This window comes from Mobula birostris, chromosome 29 (assembly GCF_030028105.1).
Source record: "Mobula birostris isolate sMobBir1 chromosome 29, sMobBir1.hap1, whole genome shotgun sequence".
NCBI classification, from domain to species: domain Eukaryota; kingdom Metazoa; phylum Chordata; class Chondrichthyes; order Myliobatiformes; family Myliobatidae; genus Mobula; species Mobula birostris.
Genome location: NC_092398.1, coordinates 35,230,834 through 35,240,980, shown reverse-complemented (window position 1 = coordinate 35,240,980; position 10,147 = coordinate 35,230,834). Strand labels below are relative to the sequence as shown.

Sequence of the window (10,147 nt, the reverse complement as noted above, 5' to 3'; positions counted from 1 at the left end):
CCCAGAGCCGCTCACTTCTGAATGAAAAGCAGCACCTTATCTTTGAATTACAATATTTCCAACAACTCACAAAGTCCGAGGTGGTTTTGCTGCCGGTAAATTGAAAGTAAGAATCGCAACAGGCGCGTTCTCCCCTTATTTTAAGCAGGACGCAGTTGGCACAGTTCGTACCCCGCAGCTGTTGAATGGAATCTGGGCACAACCAACGTGGAATTAAAGGAGGGGATGATAAGGTTGTTTAAGACAATAAAAAGCATTAGAGAGGCGCAGAATAAACGTGTAGCACTGCATTCAATGTATCGGCAGTGTGCTTTATAAATGGACTGGTGGAAGGAATCGGTAAGGGGCAGAGTATTGTGAAGAGTTTCAGTGTCGTTTGCCCCACCCTCCCTCCTTCAGTTGCCCGCTGAATCGTTACATTTTCTTCGCTCCTCGGGCCGGGATTCCTGTTTCCCTGCAGCTTGTCGGCAGGGCTGCAGCCGCCTGTCTGTGTCTCAGTGCGGGGGCAATGGTGTAGCGATGTCGGGGGACTATTGGGAGACGCACTGATAAGCAAATCCACACCCTCCCTCCCTCCACCCCCATCCCTCCTCTTTCCCTTCCCATCCCTCCACATCCAACCTTAAGGGGCTGTCAACCCATGGTGGTCCTTTCCTTCGGGCAGGTAACGAAACCAGCTTATTTATTACTGATTTCCCTCTCCCCTTCGCTTTGTAATCGTAACTGTTATATTCCGCCGTAATAGTCGGGAGGAGGAGGGGGTGAGCTATAAGAAACATAGAGACTCTGCATTGTTGACATAGGAATCCTGCACTCGGCGCAGGCGCTTTGCTTCTGTTAACTGAGTTTTTTTGAATATTGTCTTTAAATAGGTTGTTTTTTTTCACATCATGCACCTTTATTGATTAGACGGAGTGTTTATTTAAAAGAAAAAAAGGTTATTTTATTTCTGAAATCTCACAGTGCCGGCTTGTAAATAACTCAGCGCGTTTCCTCCCGTGCTCAATAACTACGGTTGCATTGGATTGTGTGCCAGAGTAGCTGGAACGGTGCGTGCGGTATTTATATTTCCTTCCACCGGGAACGGTGTTGTGGGAGAGGAATTCACGGTGCCTGTCAGGGCGATGTTTGCAGCACAGGCCTCCGTCCCTGTCTTTCTGTAAAGGGAGCGTAAACCTGCGGGTCCACGCTCTGGGTTGGTTGTGTGGCAGATTTGTTCTGTGCTAATGCTCTTTAAGGAATTATGCTGTGGAGTTTTGCATTGTGCTCGGAGACGTGGAAATGATATGTAATTTTATTGGGTTTTTTTCTGTTTGAAAACAAGGTAGAGGGGAGGCGGGGGTGGAGAGCGAGAAAAATTCAGGCAGTTGTTTCCAAAACTGGGTTTGGCTTGAGATTACAGCCTGTTTTTAAAAAGTAAGGTTTGCACAGGTTTACCGGGGTGCTGAAATGAATCGATCAGGTTTAATATCATGGGCATATGTCGTGAAATTTGTTATTTTGCGGCAGCAGTACTTAGCAATACATAATAAAATATAAATTACAAGAAGGAATATATAAATAAAAATACAGCGTAAAAAGAGAGCCAGGAAAATAGTGAGGTAATCTTCATTGTCCATTCAGAAGTCGGATGGTAGAGGGGAAGAAGCTGTTCCTGAATCGTTGAGTGTGTGCCTTGAGGCTCCTGTACCTCCTCCCTGATGGTAGCAATGAGAAGAGGGCATGTATGGGTGATGGGGGTTCTTCATGACGGGTGCCGCCGCCTTTGCCTTCCATCCCCTCTGCATTCAAGCCTTTGTATCGAAGCCTGCGTTTGTGGCCCGACCTCGGCAGCAATCTAGCCCTCCTCTTTTAGCGCTGTGGTGATTCTGACAGTCTTCGAGGAGCTCGGTGGAGAGGTTTGACTGGCAAAGTAAACTGACCAATGAAGGTTGCTCAACTCGCTTCTAAAGGAGTTTGCCCACAACTCACTAGCCCTGACCGATATGTGTGGGAGGAAATCGGAGCACCCGGAGGTCATATAAACTCCTTACAGACAGCAACAGGAATTGAACCCCGATTGTTGCGCCGTGAAGCGTTACGTTTATCAGCAATTTCTCCCTCATCCTCCCCAGGATTTGAAAGGTACCACAGCCCACTAACGTATGGCCCACCTGATGTAGGGGAGTGAGTGAGAGAGCTGGAATGGGGATGCAAAGCTGAAATGTCCCAAGGGTTAGTGAACAAGGGGTGTGAGAGCGCAAGCAGCAGTTGTGAGATGAGAGGAAGTTGGTGAGGGATCCTTCTGGAGTTCAGGTGGTCTGCTTGGATTTTAGCTTCTGAAGCTCAGGAGCATTTGTGGGTATGACTTCCCTCCCTGCATCCACTGTTTCTGGCCCACTCATCAAAGTCAACTAAATTTATTATCAAGTTATGTCAACGTCACCATATACTACCTTGAGATTCATTTTCTTAACAGGAACATAAAGAAATACAAAATAATTAATGAAGAACTATACATAAATAAAGACTTGTGTGCAAAAGAAGACAAATTGTGCAAAAAAAAATAAATAAACAAGTAAATAAATAATATTGAAAACAAGAGTTGTAGGTTGTGGGATAAGTTCAACTTTAAACTGAGTGAAGTTATCAGCACTTGTTCAAGAGCCTAATTGTTGTAGAGCAGGGTTTCCCAACCAGGGGTCCACAAAGACCTCTTGCTTAGTAGTGTTGGTCCGTAGTGTAAAAAAGGTTGGGAACCACTGTTGTAGGGTAATGCTGTACCTGTTCCAGAACTTAGTGGTGTGGAACCTTAGGCTCCTGTATCTGATGTCCAATGGTGGGAGCAAGATGAGAGCGTGGCTTGAGTGATGGAGGTTCCTGATGATGGATGCTCCTTTCTTTAGAGGTGCTGTTTGTAGATGTTCAGAGGTGGGGAGGCCTTGCCTCAGAACCAAAGATGAACAGAAATTCACTCTTCCCAAACGTTAAGGTTAAGATTAGCTTTATTTGTCACAGGTACATCAAAACATTTAGTGCAGTGTATCCAGTCAGATCAATGAGGGCAGCCAGCAAGTGTCACGCTCTTAGTGCTAACATAGCATGGCCACGTCTCAACGGTACATCTTTGGAATGTGGGAGAACTCCGAGGAAACCCATGTGGTCACAGGGGAAAAAGTACAAACTCCGATATACAATGGTGGGAATTGAATCCTGGCACTGTAATAGCATTACGCTAATGGTGACACTACATAAACATTGGATGTTGTTCCAGAATTTGAGGTTCTATTCCCCAGCCCTGATCCTATCATCGTCCCCAGCAGGCCGTTGGTATTCCTGTTATCGCATGTGGCTATCAACTGACACCTGCACACCATCTACCATGCAGTTACCTGCCCAACTCTGTCCAACACAACTCGGCTACTACTGTAGCTGTGAGCTTTGCTTTTGTTACCCCCACACGCTCTCATAGCTGGCATCCACCATGCCCCCTTTCATTCTTTCAACACTGTGCCCTTGCAGACAGAGTCCTCATCACCTATTGCTCTCTATTGTGTCATTTTAAGTTCTTGTTACCAGCAACAAATCACCCCCTCACCCCATCTGTCCATTTTTGTAATCTCATCCATCCCTCAAATCCTATAATCTCAACAATCTCCAAACCCCTTTCCCTATTTATGCCCCTCCTTATCACTATAAACCCCCGCCTGTCTGTATGCCCCACCCTATCACGATAACCCCTTCCTGTCTCTATGCCCCTCCCTATTGCTATAACCACTCCTGTCTCTATGCCCTGCCCTATCATGATAACCCCTTCCTGTCCCCACACCACTCCCTATTTCTGTAACCACCTCCTGTCCCACTAACCGCTCCTGTCTCTATTACCTCTTCCTATCCCTGCACCCCATCCCTATCTCTGTAAGGGCCTCCTGTCCCTCCATCCCCAGCTGTCTGTGAACCCACACCCCCATCTCTGTAACCCCTTCCAGTCCCACACCCATGCTTACCTCTGTAACCCACTCCTGTCCTTGCACACCTCCCTATCTCTATAACCCTCTCCTGTACCTACACCCCTCCCTATCTTGGTAACCCACTCCTATCCCTCCATGCCTGCCTATCTGTGTAAACCCCTCCTGTTTCCAGTTTCCTCCCCATCTCTGTAATCTCTCCAGTCACTGCACCCCTCCCTACCTCTGTAACCCTTCCTATCCTCATAACCCTCCCTATGTCTGTAAACCCCCATCCCTCCACACCTCCCTATCTCTTAAACCCCCTCCAGCCCACAAGCCCCTCCCTCTGTCTGTAAACCCAGTCCACATACCCCTCCCTATCCCGTAACCCACTCCAGCACCTACACCCCATCCCTATCTTTCTAACCCCTTCCTAACCTCGCAACCCTCCCTATCCACTACTGTCTCAACACCCCTCCCTCTCTGTAAACCCCCTGTGCCCACACCCTTCCCTATCTCTGTAACCCCTCCTGTCCCTACACCGCTCCCTCCACCCCTGACTATCCCCATAACCCCCACTATTCCTGCTCCCCTCTATATCTCTGTTACATTCTCCTGTCCTCACACCCATCCCTGTCTCTGTAACCCACTCCTGCCCCTACACTACTCCCCATCTTTATAATGCTTCCAGTCCCTACAACCCCTCCCTATCTCAGTAGCCCCATCTTGTCCCTCCCCCCCTACTATCCTCATAACTCCACTGTACCTGTATCTGTCTTCATCTCTGTAACACTCTCCTATCCCCACACCCTTCCCTTTCTCTATAACTCCCTCCAGTCCCTACACCCCTACCTATCTCTATAACTTTCCTCCAGTTCCTGCACGCCTCCCCATTTCTGTTTGCCCCTCCTGTCCACACATCCCTCCCTATCTCCGTAACTCCTCCTTTCCTCCACTACTTACTATCATTGTAACCCCTTCCTGTCTCTGCCCACTCTCTTTCTCTCTGTAACCCCTTCCTGTCTCCACATCTTTCTATCTCTGCAAACCCCTCCTGTCCATACGCACATCCCTATCTCTGTAACCCTCACCTATCCCCACAATCCTTCCTATCTCTGTAACCCACTCCCTGTCTCCTCCCCCCCCCCCCCCGTCTCATCCATTCTGCCTCCTCTGCCATCCACCCCCCAGGTCTCTTCTGTTCCCCCTCCCCCGTCCCCTGGTCTCTTCCGTACCCCTCCCCCCCCTTGGTATCTTCCATTTTCCCCACCTCCCAATCTCTTCCGTTCCCCCTCCCCCATCCCCCTGGTCTCTTGGTCTCTTCTGTACCCCCTCCCCCCCCCAGTCTCTTCCGTTCCCTCTCCCCTGTCCCCCCAATCTCTGCCGTTCCCCCTCCCCTCCCCCCAGTCTCTTCCTCTCCCTGTAAACTCGTCCGACTACATTCCTCCTCCTTTGACTGCTCAGCCCCTCTCCATCTCTGTAACCCAGTTCAGAGGACTACATATCTCCATCCAGCCATTACACCCACCCTTCTTTCTGCTGAGCCCTCTCATTCCATTCCCTTCATCCTTATCTCCTCCTGCCCTTCCACCTCTCCCTATCTCTGCAACCTCTGCCCAGCCTCCAAACCCTCCCTTTCTCAGAGTTCCCATTTATGTAATCCGGCCTCTCCTCCAGAAATCTTTTCTACTTTGCTAAGGGTTTTGGCCACCTATCGTTGATTGTAGTTTCAGTTGTCAGAATCTATCTCAGATATACATTGAAATGAGTTGCTTGTGTTCTTGCCGTGGTGGTGTAGCAGTTAGCAAGATGCTATTGCAGCTGAAGGTGGTCCGGGGATAAGCGCTCAATTCCAGCTCCTCTGTCAGGAGTTGTAGTTTCTCCCTGTGGAATTGTAGATTTTCCTTGGATGCTCTGGTTTCCTCCCACAGTTAATTGGTCATTGTAAATTGCCCCACGATTAGGGTGGGCTTAAATCGGGGTTGTTGGAGCATCACGGCTCGAAGGACCTACTCCGCACTCTATCGCTAATTAAGTAAATAAACAAACAACCCAGTGGTGAGCTGGGGCAGCCCACAGAAGTCGCCACATATTTGCACCAACGTAGCATGTCCACCATGTTCAGAGAGCAACAGCAAAACAAGGCAACAGCCAAACAAGCCCCTTCCTATCTTCCCTTTCTCCCCACCCACTCATGTACACACAGGACTCCAAACCCAGAACAGGCCACCTCCAGTCATTGGCCTTAGACTTTCAGACATTAGGCCTCTGACTTCCTGACATGTCAATCACAAGATTTTGAACTCTTGTCTTCTGGAACTAGCTGATCTTGGGGGTGTGAGAAGGTTGGTTATGGGGTGTTTGTCATTAGCCCTCCTGCTTCCTGCCCACACGGACCTCCAACCCTGGACTTGTCGACCTTGGGGCTCACCAGTCCCCAATCAAGTTCACGTTTATTGTCATTTCAAGAATTTCATTCTTTTTAAACTACCAAATGAAACAACATTCCTCTGTGCCAAGGTACACAACACAGTACATAGAATTCACACACGGTAATAATACCTACGAATTAGCAAATATTTAGGTGCATTTACAATGCAAGATAAAAAGTAAGCAGTACAACGCTACTGGCACTTCATATGTGGCGAGACCTAGATGGTTCAATTGTCCCACAGTCTGGGGGAAGAAGCTGTTTCTCGTCCTAGCGGTTCTTGACCTAATACTATGGCACTTCCTGTCTGGTGGTCGGGGGTCAAAGAGTTGATGGACGGATGGGAGGGTTCGTTGACAGTGCAAAGGACCCAGCCTGGTAAGTATCATGGATGAATGGACGAGAGGCCCTGGTGATCCCCTCTGCAAATAGTGATCCTCACAATCCTTTGTTGAAGATTGTTTGTTTAATGTCATTTCACGTACACCTGTAAGGAGAAGGGAATAATTATCTCACAAAAGATAAAGTTTACAATAATTTTTGACCCTGACCCGGATCTGGGCCGTACCCTCCAAATATCTGGACCTGCATCTTGGTTTTTTTGCACTACCTTACTTTCCATTTTTCTATTTTCTATTTATGATTTATAATTTAAATTTTTTATATTTACTATCGATTTGTAATCCAGGGAGCGAGAAGCGCAGAATCATATATTGCTATGATGATTGTACGTTCCAGTATCAATTGTTTGGCGACAATAAAGTATAAAGTATAATTTAAAAAACACACAATAAATATCAATACATAAGAAAGTTTACATACAGAGATTGATTGTATGTCCATAAAGTGATGCTAGGCTGTAGATAAGGTGACTGATGGGAAATAATTAAGTAATGATGGAGTTAGTGGGTGGAGGTGTTGATCAGCCTTACTGCTTGGGGAAAGCAACTGTTTTTGAGTCTGGTGGCCTTGGCACGATGTCACATAACCTCCTCCCTGATGGGAGTGAGACAAACAGTCCATGAGCAGGGTGTGTAGGATCCATCATAATGTTACGGGCCTTTTCTTGCACCTTTTTATATATACACTATGTTCTTGTTGGCGGGTAGGCTGGGTGCCAGTGATGCACTGAACAGTTTTCACTGCCCATTTTGGAGCCGCCTTGTCTTCCACAATGCAGTTTCAGTATCATTCAGTTAGGATGCTCTCTACTGCACATCAGTAGAATGATGTGAGTATAGATGTGCATAGTCCAGCTCTCTTCAGCCTCCACAGAGAGCAGAAGCATTAATGAGTGTATAGGATGTGTTCTGAGACCATGAGAGGTACATGTGATGTACACTCCCAGGAGTCTGAAACTGTTCTCAGCTTCCACTGCTGTGTGGCCAATGTAAAGGGAGGGTATGACTGGGTGCAGTTCTCCTTAAGTTAATAAACATCTCCTTTGTCTTCTTGACATTAAGAAAGAGGTTATCTGCTTGGCACCAGCCCTTCTCTCTGTAGGTCATCTCATCATTGTTGGTGATGGATCCCACCACTGTTGTGTCATTAGCAAACTTGATGATGTGATTGCTGGGGTGTTTGGCCATGTAATCAAGTGTGAGCAGAGTGTGCGGTAATGGGCTCAGCACGTAGCCTTGGAGGATGATGGGGAGGGAGGAAGGAGCAGTTGTACATTCTTATAGTCTGAGGTCTGTTTGTAAGGAAGTCCGGCAATGAGTTGCAGAGTGATATATTGTAGGGTCTTGTGGCGTTGCAATTCTTGTACAAAATGGTAATGCAGCTGCTCAGGACACTCCATGGTGATCCTGTAAAAAATTGTTTAGAAATTGGAGTGGGGGGGCGGGAGGCCTTGCCCACCTCAATCTCCTCGGGAAGTGGAGATGCTGCTATGCTTTCTTGACCAAACAGTGGTTTTGAGGGACCAGGTGAGATCGTCCATTATGTACACTTCCAGAAACCTGGTGCTCCTAACTCTTTCCACAAGGAGCTGATTATGTACAGTGAGGAGTCAGCCCACACCTTCCTAAAGTCCCCAATCAACTTTTTCATCTTGTCTACATAGTGGCTCAAGTTACTGAACTTGCGCTAGAGGTTTGTCAATTATTTGTGACATGTCAAATCTAGGCAAACTTCTAAGAAAATAAAGGCTTATCACGCCACTTCCCTGGTAGTCCATTCCATGCACCCACTACATCCTTGTAGAGAAAAACACCCTCAACTACATCTCACTCCCTCACCTTGTGCCCCCCTCCCCCACCTCAGAGGAGAAGGTTGCTTTGCCTGCATCGTCCTGACAGAGGAAAGGTCACTGATCCCAGCTGCCTGGCAAACCAATAGTTGCCCCTCCGCCCCACCGCTGTGACCGAGGACCCGCCGTGTGTCTTCTCTGAGGGCTTAGCCTGCGATGGACTGGACTGTATCCACCATTTTCCGTAGCAGGAGAATACTGGGGTGGGGGGGTGTCAGGTTGGCCTTGGCCCTTCCTCTGTAGCTTAATACAACAATGTATTGCAGCCTCTGGCTAAATATAGGGGCTGCCATCTGTTGAGTGTAGTTCTGTCTATGATAAAAGGTTTCCCACTTTTTGCCAGTAGGTAGGCTGCATGTGAGCTGGAATGTGCAAGGTCGCAGCAACCTTGCCGTTTTGTAGTCCCCGACGAGGAAGCGAGTTGATTTGCTAGACAGTGGTTGTGCCATGTTTCAGACCTGGTGACACGCACAAAGCAGAAAGGACAGCTGGAGAATGCAGTTGTGCATGTCAAGGCATTCCGTCATGGGGTCATCCCATGGCACACAAAATCACCCCCCCCCCCCCCCCCCACACCCAACCCAGTCCATCTGGTGTCAAAGAGTACAGAGGATATTGTCAGGACTTGACCTGAGTTATGGGGAAAGATTGACTAGGTTCGGACTTAATTCCACAGAATGCAGAGGAATAAGGGGGAAGTTGATAGAGGTATACAACATTATGAGGGGTATAGATAAGGTAATGCAAGCAGGCTTTTTTCCACTGATGTTGGGTAAGACTATAACTAGAGGTCATAGGTTAAGAGTGAAAAGCAAAATATGTAAGGAGAAGCTTAGAGGGAATTTCTTCACTCAGGATGTGGAACAAGCTGCCATTGGAACTAGTGGATGTGGTTTTGATTTCAACATCCAAGAGAAGTTTGGATAGGTACGTTGTTGGGAGCGGTTGAGGGACAAGGCAGAAGACCAGCCCAACAATGACTATATAGGCCAAAGGGCCTGTTTCTGTGCTGTAGAGCTCTATGATTCTGTGGTGCCCTAGCAAAGCTGAATATCCATTGAAGCTTCATGCAAATATTTGTAGATAGAAGGTTCCAGCGATGAGAATTGTGGAAGTGGATGTGGACTGTTGCAGGGTACTAAAGGGTAGTGATAACAAGAGTCTGTCAGGAGGGAGCATTGTATGCTAAAGTACACTAGCAACCAAGATCAAAACTGTAAAGTGACATGCTTGGTAGAATGTTATCAGAGTCAGGTTTAATATCACTGGCATATGTCGTGAATTTGTTGTCTTTGCAGCAGCAGTACAACAATGCGGTACATGATAATAGAGAGAAAATCTTGTGAATTACAATAAGTGAAGTAGCCAGTTAGAATACTCTCCACCGTACATCTGTATAAATTTGCGAGTGTCTTTGGTGACATACCAAATCTCCTCAAACCCCTCACGAAATATAGCCGCTGTCGTGCCTTCTTTGTAACTGCATTGATATTTTGGGCCCAGGATGTATCCTCAGAGATGTTGACACCCAGGAAA

General features: G+C 47.4%; 1 protein-coding gene across 1 annotated transcript in view; it reads left to right on the top strand.

Annotated features, from left to right (window-relative positions):
* The first annotated feature begins 437 nt into the window (after positions 1-437).
* The window catches only part of LOC140190274 (cyclin-dependent kinase 17-like), a 124,617-nt gene continuing 114,907 nt past the window's right edge, over positions 438-10,147 (top strand). The window contains 1 exon segment of the mRNA XM_072246859.1: positions 438-664. Within this exon segment, the coding sequence (XP_072102960.1) occupies positions 641-664 (24 nt within the window). The 5' untranslated portion in view covers positions 438-640.